At 45.9% G+C, this 16151-nt stretch overlaps 1 protein-coding gene across 1 annotated transcript in view; it reads right to left on the reverse strand.

Moving 5' to 3' along the window:
- KCNMB4 (potassium calcium-activated channel subfamily M regulatory beta subunit 4) overlaps nt 1-15834 on the reverse strand; it is an 89752-nt gene extending 73918 nt beyond the window's left edge. The window contains exon 1 of the mRNA XM_063927470.1: nt 14875-15834. Coding sequence (XP_063783540.1) covers nt 14875-15210 — 336 coding nt within the window. The 5' untranslated portion in view covers nt 15211-15834. The remainder of the gene's footprint in view (nt 1-14874) is intronic.
- Between the last annotated feature and the right edge of the window lie 317 nt (nt 15835-16151).

The raw sequence follows: 16151 nt of genomic DNA on the forward strand, positions 1-16151 counted from the left end.
TCCCTGCTGCAGCTCCATCACTCCCCAGTGGCGCTGTAAACTCCCGTGACCTGCTTGCTGGGTACCTACAGCAGGAGGCTCCGGTTTTCTTCACGTTAGACACACACGGCCGGGGCTCTCCAGGATGGCGTGGCCGCGCTTCGGGAGGTGGTAAGCGGGTCCCGTTCGCAGGACCCGCTCTTTATCGGGGCAACATCCCATCTTAAACAGAACTCCCACCTTAGTAAATTTACCACCGGCAGTGGTGATGAAGCCGCAGATACTTTTGAGGAAAATATAGCAATTGAGGGCTCTGGTTCTGGGGGTTCCTTGCCCCCCAATGGGACTGTGGTAACGTGGGTCCAGAATGACTCACCATGGGCTACCTTCTCCACACTACTGAATACGCTAGTTACTAAACTAACGCCCCCTATGGGACCTCCTATGCCGGTCCAACCGTATGTGGTCCCCGCGGTTAATCCACCGTGGGCAGATAACTTGTCTGCTCAGTTAAAGAAATTGAACCAGTCACTGACTACTAAAAAGTCTAACTCTCGCTCGCCTAAGACCAAGAGGTCCTCTAAGCGGGCTATTACTTCCTCACAATCCACTACTGTCACTGACACCTCGTCTGATGAAGATGGCGTTTACACTGACCCCACAGATTCGGACACTGATAATACTGATGGGGATAGGAGTTCGCAAGTGGATGTTCCTGATCTATTGGAGGCTATAAAGTTGATTCTACCGATTACGGATGATCCAGAGACATCCGTTCCTCCTAAGAAACCAGATAGGTTCAAGCGTCAGAAGGTGGTTAAACAAGTTTTACCTCATTCTGATCACCTGGTTGATATACATCAGGAATCCTGGGAAAATCCAGGTAAGAAGTTTGTGCCTCACAAGAAGCTGCTTGCTCGCTATCCCCTCGCGCCAGAGCTGCCTAAAAATTGGGAGACACCTCCTCCAGTGGACTCACATGTGGCAAGGATGGTGGTTTCATCAGCTCTACCTATTACTACCGTCACGTCTCTGAAAGAGCCTACGGAAAAACATGTGGAGGGTTGTCTGAAAGCGATTTACACCCTCACGGGTGCTGCGCAAAGGCCCACTATTGCAGCAACATGGGCTGCAGAAGCTATTGAAGCGTGGGCCCAAGAGTTGGAAGCTGAAATCTCTTCTGACCATGCTAGACAATGCTTGTCATATATTGTCACAGCTTCTCACTATATTAAAGAGGTGGCTTCTGATGCCGGTGTTTTGGCAGCCAAGGCTTCTACTACGTCAGTCCTGGCTCACCGGATATTGTGGCTGAGATCCTGGTCTGTGGATCTGGATTCTGGAAAAACCCTGGAGGTACTCCCTTTTAAGGGAAATATCCTGTTCGGAAAGGACTAAAATAAGATAGTGGCTGATTTGGCTACTGCCAAAACAGCCTGTCTGCCAAGTACTGCTCCTTCTGTGCCGAAGGCTAAAGGTACTTCCTTTCGTCCTTCAGGTAAAGCAAAAGGTCAGGTGTACCACAAACAGGCCCGCACTTCCAAACCTGGTAAGCCAAAGCCCAAAAGAGCCTGGGCTGCCAGTCAGCCAGCTTCCAAGACCGATAAGCCTGCAGCATGACAGGGCGGGCCTCTCCCTGGGGGACCCCAGGGTGGGGGGCGGCTTCTAGGGTATACCCAGGAATGGTTGAAGACCACTTCAGATGCCTGGGTATGGGAAGTCGTCACTCAAGGTTACGCCATAGCCTTCAAAAACCGTCCCCCTCATCGATTTTGTCTGACAGACGTCCCTTCGGACCAGACAAAGGCAAAGACTCTACATTCGGGTGGTAGTACAGGTGCCTCTTGCTCAGAGGGGCCAGGGGTACTATTCTCCGCTGTTTCTAGTCCTGAAACCGAATGGGTACTCCCAGACCATTCTCAACCTCAAGGCATTGAACAAGTTTGTGAGAATCTCCAAGTTCCGTATGGAAACCCTTCGCTCTATTGTTCTGGCCTTGGAACCTGGGGATTATATGGTCTCCCTGGATATACAGGATGCTTACCTGCATATTCCTATAGCAGTGTCGCATCAACAATACCTGAGGTTTGCGGTTGGCAACCTCCATTACCAGTTTCGGGCGTTACCTTTTGGTTTAACCACGGCTCCGCGAGTCTTCACTAAAGTTATGGCGGTGATGATGGCGGTACTCCGCCGTCTAGGGGTCAGGATCCTACCGTATCTGGACGACTTGTTGATCCTGGCAAATTCCCCAGAAATTCTCCTACGTCACCTAGATCTGACTGTCCGATTTCTACAAGCCCACGGGTGGCTCATCAACTGGAAGAAATCCTCCTTGGTTCCTGCTCAGGGCATGGTGCACCTGGGAGCGCTATTGGACACTCACAACCAGCGGTTGTTCTTGTCTCAGGATAAAGTCCTGAAGCTTCAGGACAGGATTCGTTGCTTCCTCTCACTGTCCGCAAGTGTCGATACATTCGGCGATGCAGGTGCTGGGCCTCATGGTGTCAGCATTCGACATGGTGGAGTATGCTCAATTTCATTCTCGCCCTCTCCAGAGGCTGATTCTGGCCAAGTGGGATGGCCTGCCTCACCGGATTAGGTCTCACATGATCTCATTGACTCCTGAGGTCCGTCTGTCGCTGTACTGGTGGCTCCAGGACCAAAGATTGTGCAGGGGTCGTCCCTTCTGGATACCCGACTGGGTCCTGTTGATGACGGATGCCAGCCTAAGGGGTTGGGGCGCGGTGCTGGAGCAACACTCCCTTCAGGGTCGGTGAGATTGCCTAAAGGATAAAAAAAAGGGACAGACTAGATGGGCCAAGTGGTTCTTATCTGCCGTCAAATTCTATGTTTCTATGAGTCTCTCCTCTCGATCAACATTCTGGAATTGCGAGCGGTCTTCAACTCATTGAACCTGGCCCAACATTTAATACAGAACCTTCCTGTTCAAGTACAGTCAGACAACGCCACCACAGTGGCTTACATAAATCATCAAGGCGGCACTCGAAGCCGATTGGCAATGAAGGAAGTCTCACGGATTCTTCAATGGGTGGAACGCCATCTACCGGCCATATTGGCAATATTCATTCCGGGAGTCCTGAATTGGAAAGCGGACTTTCTCAGTCGTCAGGACGTACACGCCAGAGAGTATGGCCTCCATCCAGAAGTGTTTCAACTCCTAGTGGAAAGGTGGGGCCTTCCAGACGTGGATCTGATGGCGTCTCGACACAATCACAAGGTTCCGGTCTTCGGAGCAATGACAAGGGATTCTCAAGCAGCATTCGTGGATGCGCTGGTGGTGCCATGGAAGTTTCGGCTGCCATACGTGTTCCCTCCGGTGTCACTCCTGCCCAGGGTAATTCAGAAGTTCAAGCAGGAAGGAGGAATCCTGCTTCTCATAGCTCCAGCGTGGCCCAGACGGCACTGGTTCTCAGACCTTCAGGGACTCTCGTCAGAGCGTCCAATTCTACTTCCACAACGCCCAGACTTTCTCGTTCAGGGCCCCTGTGTCTACCAGGACCTGGCCCGGCTGTCTTTGACGGCGTGGCTCTTGAAGCTTCCGTCTTGAGGGCCAAAGGGTTTTCTGAGGCGGTCATTCAAACTAGGTTGCGGGTCTGGAAACCGGCTTCTGCTCAGATTTACCATAGGGTCTGGCATTCTTACTTTGGTGCGCATCTAACAATTATGACGCTTCCAAGTTTAGTACAGCCAAGCTTTTGGCTTTTCTTCAGCAGGGCCTAGACTTAGGTCTGCGTCTGGCCTCCCTCAAGGTTCAGATTTCTGCCTTGTCGGTGTGGTTTCGGAGAAAATTTGCGGCCTTACCTGATGTTCATACCTTTACTCAGGGTGTGTTGCGTATCCAACCTCCCTATGTCCCGCCTGTGGCTCCTTGGGACTTGTCGGTGGCTATGCAGTCTCCATTTGAACCTCTTGGTTCGGCTGATCTTAAGTGGCTTTCCCTTAAGGTGGTGTTTCTGCTGGCTATTGCCTCTGCTAGAAGAGTGTCGGATTTGGGTGCCTTGTCTTGTAGTTCCCCATATCTGGTATTTCACCGTGATCGGGCGGTTCTTAGGACCCGTCCAGGTTATTTACCTAAGGTGGTGTCTTCTTTCCACTTTAACCAGGAGATTGTGGCTCCGGCCTTTAATTCTCCTGAGTTGTCTTCCAAAGAACGGTCTTTGGATGTGGTACGGGCTCTCCGTATCTATGTGAAGAGAACTGCTTCTATTAGGAAATCTGATTATCTCTTTGTTCTGTTTGGTTTTCACAAACGTGGCTGGCCAGCTCACAAGCAGACTTTGGCCAGATGGATTAGAATGGTGATTGCACGTGCTTATGTGAAGGCTGGTCTGTCCGCTCCTGCTCACATTACGGCCCATTCTACTCGGTCTGTTGGACCTTCTTGGGCGGCCCGCCGTGGTGCGACCCTTGAACAATTGTGCAAGGCGGCTAGGTGGTCCTCTGTGAACACGTTCATAAGGATCTATGCCTTCGATACTGCCGCTTCCCAGGATGCTTCCTTTGGACGCAGGGTTCTTGTGCCCGCTACAGTGCGTCCCCTCCCATAAGGAACTGCTTTAGGACATCCCCAATGTCTATCCTTGTGGAGCCCAGTGTACCCCGCAGCAGAAAACGAGATTTATGGTAAGAACTTACCTTTGTTAAATCTCTTTCTGCGAGGTACACTGGGGCTCCACAAGGCACCCACCCTGACGCACTTAGCTTCTTTGGGTTGGTATGGCATTAGCCGCTGACACTTCTCCTTTCATCAGAGTTTGGTGTATGTGGCTACTAACTGTTGTCGTCTCTTTTCCTGCTACTGCATTGGGCTGGTTAATTAAAAACTGAGCTCCTGTGAAGGGAGGCGGGGTTATAGAGGAGGCGGCGCTATGCATCTTGGGAACAGTCAAAGCTTTTGAGCCTGTTGGTGCATCGGATCAAGATCCTACTCTACACCCCAATGTCTATCCTTGTGGAGCCCAGTGTACCTCGCAGAAAGAGATTTAACAAAGGTAAGTTCTTACTATAAATCTCGTTTTCTTCACCATTTAGGTGAAAATAACTAAGGTTGCCAGTTAGTACACCTGTGTATTACTACCATTACAACATAATGATGAGCATTATTGCTATTACTTGTTATTACTAATACTGGAAAGCTTAGTGTGCATAATCACTGGCAATAATCCCTTTATTACTTTATTATTATGACTGGAATATTTGATTTTCCTTAGAATTTTATGTTCCCTTTAATGGGTAAATAATCCACTGAATGGTAAATTCACAATTATAGGAAAACCCAACATTGAAGGACACTCTGTATGCATGTCATTTCTGATCTATTTTATGAAGGAATGAGTGCATTTCAAATCTTCATTATCGGAGCAGGTTATCTTACTCTGCACTATCTTCTATTGATTGTCAAGTTTTTAATAAACTGCATCTAAGCATCCTACAGTTGAGTCAGCTGCTTGTAATTAAAGAATAAGACACACTTTTTATTAAGTCTTGATTATTTATTTTCTGGTTGTTTTTTTTTTCCATTTGGCTTTTTCACAGAATCAATGTTGTTCTTTCTAACTTCTTTGAAAGAGATTGTCCTTTGTATGGTATTGCATATTGACTAAGAAGGTAGAGAGTACTATGACAAAACTTTGTTACCTCCTTCAAACTATGTTTAACAATATAGGACACTATTGTGAAATACTATAAGAAAAATATCGCTAAGGTTCCAGGTACTTCAACACTGGAGCTGTTAAATTTGACATGACGTGTTCTGAGAAGGGAACATATCATGCTATGAACAGTCAGGGGTCTATTTTAAAAAAACATAGCAAAAAGCAGCACAAAAAGTGCAGCTTTTTTTCTCTCCATATTTAAGTGACGTGACAGCCGTTGCGGTAAAGGGCTGCCCCGGTGATGAGATTTCAAACATCTTCCACATTTGCGAAAGAGGTTTGCATGGTGTGCGCATGCAGCGATCAGCATCGGTAACGTCAGCCCGACGCTGATCAGAGAAGTGGCAGGGGGGAGCAGATTAAAGAGGTATCCAGAAGGAGTGCAGGTGCCGCCAGGAAAGCAGAGGCAACAGAGCCAGCCAATGCAGCAGAGGAAAACAGGAAGAGAACGCTTCTACCCTGTTTCCCTCCATTTCTCCATAATGGCATCCAGAGATGCCATTAGGTTTCTCAAAAAAGATGACAGAAGCTTTAATTCTCTCATCTATAAAAGAGATGGTATCAGGATCCCGGCATTTGGTATGACGGCGGTCAGAAGGCTGACAGTGGCATCCCTACACCTGCTAGTTAAGTATTGTAACCCTTCCCCTCTACCACCCTAACCCTACCTCTCCATACCCACAGCCTAAATCTAACCCAGCCCACAAGCCTAACTCTAACTCTCCCCCCGGCAGCCTAACCCAAACCTTCCCCGCAACCTAACCCGGCTACCGGTATGCTAACCAGATCCCTTATATCAATAACGTTCCTAAACAGCCCCATTAATGTCCAATGTGTAAGTAGAATTGAAAAGGCAGAGAAATCAGTGATTTCTCCATACTTTTCATGTAACTTACATAAGAGAAAACAAATGTATAGCATCTTCCAGATAAAATGCTGGAGATATTCTTCTTTATTAACTAGACCCCTTAGTATGACTGAAAGGTACAGTATTATGATAATCCACTTATAAAATGCTGTGCAACATAATAAAAACGTACTCTTTCTATGAATAGGACTCTGCTGCAAACTATTATCACTAAATAATTTTAAAACAAAAATTTATGCCAGTCTAATCTTCTACACTAAGGGGATAATTCAGACCTGATCGTAGCAGCAAATTTGTTAGCAGTTGGGCAAATCCATGGGGGTAATTCAGAGTTGATCGCAGCAGCAAGTTTGCTAGCAGTTGGGCAAAACCATGGGGGTCATTCCCACCTGATCGCACGCTGCCGTTTTACACAGCGATCAGGTTACTACTTCGCACGCACCGCAATGCGCAGGCACGTCGTACGGGTACAAAGCGGATCGTTGCTGGGCGATGGATTTAACGAAGAATCCATTCGCACGGCCGAACGCAAGAAGATTGACAGGAAGAAGGCATTTGTGGGTGTCAACTGAACATTTTCAGGGAGTGGTTGGAAAAACGCAGGCATGTCCAAGCGTTTGCAGGGCAGGTGTCTGATGTCAATTCCGGGACCGGACAGGCTGAAGTGATCGCAGCGGCTGAGTAAGTTCAGACCTACTCAGAAACTGCACAAACTGTTTTTGTACTGCTCGGCTGCACAGGCGTTCGCACACTTGCGAAGCTAAAATACACTCCCCCAGTGGGCGGCGACTATGCGTTTGCACGGCTGCAAAAAGTAGCTAGCGAGCGATCAACTCGGAATGACCCCCCCATGTGTACTGCAGGGGGGGGGGGTAGATATAACATGTGCAGAGACAGTTAGATGTGGGTGGGTTATTTTGTTTCAGTGCAGGGTAAATACTGGCTGCTTTATTTTTACACTACAATTTAGATTTCAGATTGAACACACCCCACCCAATTCTAAAGGGCCCTACAGACACGGCGATATGCCGCCGAGCTGCCCGACCGCCGATACGGCAGACGGGCGACCCGGCGGCGGGGGGGCAGTGACGGAGGGAGTGAAGTTTCTTCACTCCCCCCGTCACACGGCTCCATACAAGTGCAGGCAAATATGGACGAGATCGTCCATATTGGCCTGCATGCACAGCCGACAGGACACCAGCGATGAACGAGCGCGGGGCCGCGCATCGTTCATCGCTGGTGCCTCCACACTGAAAGATATGAACGGTATCTCGTTCATTAATGAACGAGATCGTTCATATCTTTCAGTAACATCGCCAAGTGTGTAGGGCCTATAACTCTCTCTGCAAATGTTATATCTGCCCCACCTGCAGTGCAACATGGGGCCTAATTCAGACCTGATCGCTAGGGTGCGTTTTTTGCATCCCTGCGATCAGGTAGTCGCCACCTACAAATGGGAGGGGGAAATCGCTGTACAGACCAGGACTGAGCACTCTTCCAGTGTGATGATTGGGGCCGGAGCTGACGTCAGAAACCCTCCCTTCAAACGCCTGGTCCCTCCTGCGTTTCTCAGGACACTCCTTAAAAACGGTCAGTTGCCACCCACAAATGGCCTCTTCCTGTCAGTCACCTTACGATTTCCCGTGCGATCGCTTTTCTCGCACCATCCAGTTGCTGCAGACTGACTCGCCTGCGCATTGCGGTGCATATGCATGCGCAATTCAGACCTGATCGCAGGCTGTACGAAAACGCAGCCTAGCGATCAGGTCTGAATTTTACACCCATGGTTTTGCGCAAATGCTAACAAATCTGCTGCTACGATCAGGTCTGAATTACCCCTAAAACAGACCATAAAACTAAAAAGTGCATTACCTTCCTATAACCAGGTCACTTAGTACATTAGTCTATTGAAGTCATCTCTTATTTCTGAATTCCATTCTTATTATTTCTGAGTAGCTATCAAATCAAATAATCAAGTTCTGATATGCCAGCCGTCACTTACTCAGTCGCATAGCTAAGTTGGTCTGTTAATCTCATATGACATACTAGACCCAATCAATTCCTTGCATTGTAAAACGATCGTTCAGTTGTGCTTTGACACTTATCCTTTACATTGCAAGCTGAAGAGAGCATTGCACTCTCACCTTCCCTTTCATTATATATTGTGTATTATTTTCATGGTACAGTATATTCCATTTGACTCTCTACTGATTAGTGGAGTAGTGAGAGCTCTACAAATATAGGATTACACAATGAAAGCAAGTGTATGTCATTGGCTGACATGATTAATGCACAGTAAATTTTGCAATGTATGTAACTGAGCCCAAGTGTCCAGTTGTAATCCTATGCTGCTGCTAATGGCTGAGGATCTGCATGTTAGAAGATCAGTGTTTTCCACAGCCCCAAGAGTTAACCAGCAGTGTGTCAGGGGTAATAAATGATTATGTTGACAAAAGTCATTAGTGACCTTTGGCTGGCACAAAAATAAATGCAGTGAGCTATGGTGTGAGTCAGACAAGGTGGTAGGAGAGGATTTAGTGGCAAAACATCCAGTGCCAGAATTTAAGTTCTAATCAATTCTGAAACTTTTACTGTAAATTTGCACAAAGTGTAGGGTTCAAAGCTTTCACACTCTTATGTATTTAACTTCAAAGGTCCGATGTCAACTGCTTGAGAACATTTTTACTGAAAGTGTATGCAAATTTACTTATGGCAATCTTTTTTTAATTAAACATTATTTATGTAATATGAAAGTGTAAATGTTATGTGCTGTAAATGTTATGTGCTGTTGCATTCCAGTAAAATCCTCTACCACAGTGAGCCAGTTGCAGTCCGTGACTGCAGTGTTACACTGTTAAGGCCAATACACACTGGGAAGATGTGTGCTGAGCGATCTAGCACAGACTGCTCAGCACACATCTCTCCCCCGCTCAGCACAGCGCGATGTGTGCTGAGTGAGGGGGAGACGGGATGGGGGGGCCGCTCATTTCAGCGGTGAAATGAGCAATGTGCTAGATTGTGCCTGCATGCAGGCAAATCTAGCACTGGCGATAGCGACTCGCAGGGCCGCGCATCGCTATCGCCGGCACCCCTACACACTGAGCAATGTGTTCTTAATTTCTAAGCAATCTAGTCAGTTTGCTTAGAAATTAAGTGAACATCGCTCAGTGTGTACCCCCCTTTACTGGCAGTGACTTCCCATTGGGAGGGCTACCTGCCAGACAGTCCATTGGGAGATGTTTTCCCTTACAGTTGTGCAGTGTCCTTTAATTGATTACTCTACAATTACATGGATAGAATGTATGAATTTCAAATTTACATTCTCCAATGTCAAATGAAGCAGAGGTACAAGAAATCAAAACTGCACATAGGCAGCAGAGGCAAAGGAACTCTTTACTGCACACTGGTAGCAAAGGACCAGGAAATCAAGGTAGTACAATGGTAGTAAAGGCACCTTAACTCAGGTTTGGAGGATTAGGATACTAGGAATTCAATATAGCAGGAACATGATCTAGACTTAGGGGGACATTTACTAAGCAGTGATAAGAGCAGAGAAGTGAGCCAGTGGAGAAGTGCCCATGGCAATCAATCAGCACTGAAGTAACATCTATAATTTGCATACCATAAAATTATACTGAGCTGCTGATTGGTTGATGGGGCAACTTCTCCACTGGCTCACTTCTCCGCTCTTATCACTGCTTAGTAAATGTCCCCCTAAATAACAGAAACTAACTATATGACAGCATTAGATCACCTGTGTGTTACTGATGATTAATTATGACAACACATAATCACTCCTGTCTCATGATGGTGTAAACAGAGTCCATGTTTCCTATTAGTGGGTAAACAATACAATAATCTGCTTCCCAAGGATAAGAAGAGTGGACACTGAAGGATACTTAGAAGAGTAACATGTCATTTCTAAAATCCCGTTCACATTGCCATTGCCGGGTTACCCCCGAGAATTGGATACGGGTCCTTCCCGGGTGTGACCCGGCGTTGGACCTGTGCAATGTGAATGAGGTGGCTTCCCGACAAGGCAACACGCTGGGTCGGGTTGCTATCCGAGGGCAGGGCCAAAAGCGGCATCGGGATGATGTAATCTACAGCGCCGAGTCTACCTATGCTGTGAACGGGTGCCATTCACACTGTACCTAACCCGGTAATTACCTGGGAATAACCCTTCTTTATTCCCGGGTTGAATTACCGGGTCAGGCGACCCGGAAATTCAGCAGTGACCCGTTCACACTGCACGGCGACCCGGCAAAACACTGTGTTTTTGGTGCAAACCTTTGGCTTGCAATGAACTGCTTTTAATAAATGTAGATTAAGGCATATTTACATTTTGTTTACTACAATGCAGCTCATTTATATTGCAGCGAAACATATGTCTTTAGGATTTTCCCAACAAAAATTTGATGTATGTTAATACTGCATTTTCTAAAAGATTCTGGGAACACAGGCTTGAACCAAATTAATCAAAACAAATCTTCAACAACTATGTTAATTAAAAAAAAAAAAAGTTTCAGCAACTGGAAATTTAGGACAGTAAACCAGCTCTGAATCATTGAACACAGAGAACGTTTACTTGACATTTCTCAGTCAGTCACCTTTTTCGCACAAAATACTTAAAGAAGTATGAAGGACTGGCAGGGGAAATCTCTGTGGTAATACAGTAATATAAAATACTGGTTAACTTCACTGGAAAAGACCGAAATTCAGCCTCCTGAAATTGCAGCAGACTAAAGCGAATGGTGGGAAATGTTTCTCAGACATACAAATGTTTAAACAGGAAGCCATGTTCATGTACCTATCTGACTGGATTCATGGCTGCAATAATTATGCAAATATCTCTATTGAGAGAGGCTTTTGGACAGTGGCCGACTAATTGCTTTCCGACAGCTCTACAACCAAGATGTGCCTCAGAATCTAAAACATAATCCCCTAATGTGAAATACTGTTTAACTGAAAAGTAGTAGTTACTTGGAACAAGCTTCAAAAGGGAATACAGGTCGGAAAGCCAGCAGTCAAAATCCGACCGCAGCATCCCGGCACTGGGAATCCCGACACCTAAAGAGTGAGGTACGTAACCCTAATACTTAACTCCTCTAACCATCCCTCCCCACAGCCTAAACCTAACCCTCGTCCACCCGCAACCTAACCCTAACCCTCCCCGGTGGTGCCTAACCCTAACCCCCCCTTCCCGCAGCCTAATCCTAACCCTCCCTTGCAGCCTAACCCTCCCTGGTGTAGCCGTAGCCTAACCCTAACCCTCCCTCGTAGCCTAACCATTCCTGGGGTTGCCTAACCCTAACCCCTACTCCCTGTAGCCTAATCCTAACCCTAACATCCAAACCACAGTCTACACCGAACCCCCCCTCCTCCCCTGAGGACTAACTCTCCTGAGTGGCAGCAGTTCCTCATTCGGGTTCCCTCTCTATGGTAAATTTACATACCTTGCTGCATACTTACTGCAGTGCTGAATGTACCTGTAACATACAGTGTGGTGGGTGCAGCTAACTTCACTACAGTAAAATGTTATTTTATGGCATGATAAAAAAAATCATTTCACCTTTTTAAATATACTATTTATCTCACTAAATAAGACTTTCTGAATAAACAATACATTAGTACTCAACCATATGTATGTGAAACAATTTAACAACAAAAAGTTGTCTACTTTAGGGGGGTAACCAATTATCCCTGGTAATTAGCCCTAACAGCCGATGCCAGTGCTTATCGGGGGTTTGGTTTCACCTGCCGCAGGCAGACGAAGCCAAATCCGCAATAAGTGGGCTTTTTTTTTCCAGCTATTGCGGCTGAGAAAATACATAGGTATGCGGCTTTTTGCAGACCTTATGCATTTTCGCACAAAAACAAGGGTTTTTCATACAAAACAATAGGATACCAGCAGAAAACAAAAATGAAAAAAAAATGTTAGAAAATCTTGAAAACCCCCAGTTTTTCACTTGTGTAATGTTTTCGGGGCTAACTGGATGCACCCACCCCTCAGGTGTATTTTGTTTTAATTTACCTAGGTCATAAAAAAAGAATTTGGAAACTGTACTGAAGAAATCTTGCAATTGCCAGTTAGTATTGTATGGTGCTGTAGAATTACAGATATGTCACCTCTGGTACAAGAGGTCAACCTTGGTATTTTTAAAAGAAATATATACAGCTGGATGAACATTCATTATGTCAACACGCTTACACGTTGTCAGCACCAGTATGCTGACAATGTTAGAATACTAGTTAAAGCATTTTAATGGTGTTGCTAATATGACTTTAAATATGGTGTAAAAGCAAAAAAGGTTGCAATGTAAATTACATTCTAAACTGAACTGCTTCAGCAAATGGGTTGCTTATATTGTATATTGACACAAGAAAATGGCACTAAGGTATCTCTACTTCCTTTTTTTAACTAAGCTTTCTCTTTGGAAGCTGAGCAGACATTTCCCTACCTTACACCAATGAGCTTCAAACAGTGTGAAAGTCTTGCTCCAGAACTGGGGTAGCAGAAGTTACGGAGGACATCAGCATGCAGCAGAGTTGCATTACATAAGAGGCTTAGATTCCTTTTGACATTGCATCCACAATTCTCTTTCAAAACATGCAACAAAGAATTTAAATATGATACATGTCCACATTATGGATTTTATCTTCTGTTCCCTGTACTGTAATTAGAAAGTGCATGAAACGGCACCATACTTAAGTTTCGCTCTGTGTTATTAAATATTCTAAAAACGTTTATTTGTGATAATGTTTCCCTGCTTTAATTAAAACTTGTTGGGGCATGACTATCTTATTCCAAACATGCTCCTGGCAACTACATCAGAAAATACAGTTCCTTCTACTGTACATCCATAAAATGCATTACTTCAATTATGTTTCCACTTGGTGCTATTTAAAAGCTGTTTGTCTTACAATGGCATGTCAAATAATGTACATTAAATTTTCCTTAACGTTTGGCCACATATACCAACCCTGCCACATATGTATATCAACATTTTACAGTATACACAAAGTATACTGTGATAAGTAAATGTCATCAGTATTTCATAACATTTGACCTAGAAAGTCAAATAGCTACAAACACTTGTAACATCTCAACCAGAAATAATCCATGGAACAGTGTGTATGTTCTTATGAGCCCAGGTGACAGAACAAATAGAGTTTGATGTTCCGTGAGTAATGGGCTTGGCACTTTCCGAGTTCTTTATTCTGCATTTCAGTTGATCATTGTATATTATTGAATCCTTTTTGCAGTAGAAGAACAGTTCTGCTGTGATCTCTAAATTCATTTTAGAGTTCCTTGTACAGAGAGTCTCAGATACTAGCAAACCTCATCCCCTAGGCAACAGAGCTTATCTCAGAATGTTAGCAATTGTATTAACTCGTTCATCAGTGCTGATTGGCAGAATATGGAATAACAAGCCCATTTTGTACATATCCCATGTACATTGTGGATTAACATTAACAATATGTAAACTGTTTTTTTAGTGATCTGGCTCTCTCTCTCAGTATATTAATTTCACATAGGAAGTCTATATTGTATATTATAAGTCACCTTTTACATATGTGGACATACCTGCAGCCTGAACCTAAAGTTATTTGTGTTTGTTCAATTCAAAGATAATTGTAGTATTGTAGAGATTAGTGGTAGTGTGTAAAGAGACAACATATAATCTGCACACACAGGAAGAAACAATACATTATTCAAATGTTACTTAACCCCATCATGTGGAGTATCATACCAGGATTGCAACGCTATCCAAGCCATTCAGAGCACCGCAATGCTACATTAACCCTTCTATAAACTAAGTACAACAGAACACTACAATCATACCAGTACAGCTGAAATCGGTATACAGCAATGATGTATATGCCAAATAGAAAACATGTCTCTTTATCTTTAAAACGCAGGAGCATGAAATACATTGTAGCAAGTTGATTCTTAACTCCAAAAGCACATAATGACAACATCAAGGTTATACAGCAGATAAATAGCAGCTTATGTTGTGGAAATCTGCAAAAATAAAAGGGATGTATAACACCATTGTGCACCATTAACGCAAGTTTATCATGTATATAAATCAGTCGTAGGCTAAAGTGAAAAGATGACATGACAAAAGCTTGAAACAAATGTCATAGTCCAACATCCAGTAACACAGCCCAAAGTTGAGTGGCCTGAAATAGGAGTAACAAACATATACATGAGCACTCTAATTACTGTAATAAACAATTATAGTGAAAAGAGAAATACATCTGTATAGAAATATCTATTTTGAGCTATAAGGCACAAGGTCTCTAGGCCAGGGACCCCGGGTGAGCCCCAGCTGAGCGCTGTACCTTGGGGTTGCTGATGAGCTGCTGCTCGTCCTCGTGCAGCAGAGCCCTAGAGTTGGACTCGGAGTTGTTGACGTAGATCTGCAGGCAGGGGTACAGAGAGGTGCCCTTACAGTCACTCCCGCAGGTGAACGTGCACTCGAACGTCTCCCCGATCTGCTGCACAGACAGCACCGTGCAGTTGGCCGTCTTGCCCTGGAGATCCTGCAGAGCTGGGTTCAGCCAGCAAAAGCCCAGGATAAAGAGAGAGACCACCCCGGAGATGATCAGGAACAAACCCAGCCGGATGCTCTTGTCTTCGGCTTCTGAGTATTCATAAGCCACCCTGATCTTTGCCATGGCGCCTGGATGTGTGTCCTCAGCATGTGCCGCTCACAGGAGCAGACGGGGCACAGTGAGCCGGCGGGGACGGGGAACTGTTGCCAGGCTCATGTCGGGGGAAAGTCACTATTCCGCCGTCTACTTTCTGATCACTTCTTCCAACAGCACATGATGCTCATCGCCGGGGAAATCAGGCTGTGTGACTCTCCGCCCGCCCCCAGGAGATAAGGGGAGTACCCCAGCATCCTTCTCCCTCCAATGGTGGCAGCTGGCTGCGAGCCCGAGTCTGACAGACACATGTCTCACGTGAGAGGCGAGCGGCGGCAGCAGCAGTCCAAGTGCCCCTGACACACACACACAGGCTAGCACAATGCCCCGGTCTCCGCACCCCTCTACAGCCCTACCTACACTGCCTCGGGCTCCGCGCCCTCTACAGCCCTACCAACACTGCCCCGGGCTCCGCGCCCGCACTGGCTATACCGGGCTCCGCGTCCATCTACAGCCCTAGTGACACGCGACCAGCATTGCCGGCCCCGGGCTCCGCGCCCCTCCACAGCTCGGCTAAGAGTGCCTACTCTTGGCTCTACGCCCCTGTGTAATGCAGCCAACGCTGGCCTGGGCTCCGTGCCTCTCTGTAAAGCGGCCACCCACCGCAGGCTGCAAGATGCATGTCAACATTATTATCTGCACTAGTTGCTTTAGCAAAGATCCGTTGCCATGCCATTAGCTTCGACGTATAAGTACAACGAAATGTAGTTCACACAAGGTGTAACAACGCTTTTCAGTCGCACTGCTGGTTGCAGAGTGATTGACATGAAGTGGGCGTTACTGGGTGTCAACTGACCGTTTTCAGGGAGTGTTCGAAAAAACGCAGGCGTGCATGGAAAAACGCAGGCGTGGCTGGCCGATCATAGGGCGTGTTCGTGACGTCAAAACAGGTACTGAACAGTCTAAAGTGA

The sequence above is a fragment of the Pseudophryne corroboree genome, chromosome 6, assembly GCF_028390025.1.
Source record: "Pseudophryne corroboree isolate aPseCor3 chromosome 6, aPseCor3.hap2, whole genome shotgun sequence".
NCBI lineage: Eukaryota > Metazoa > Chordata > Amphibia > Anura > Myobatrachidae > Pseudophryne > Pseudophryne corroboree.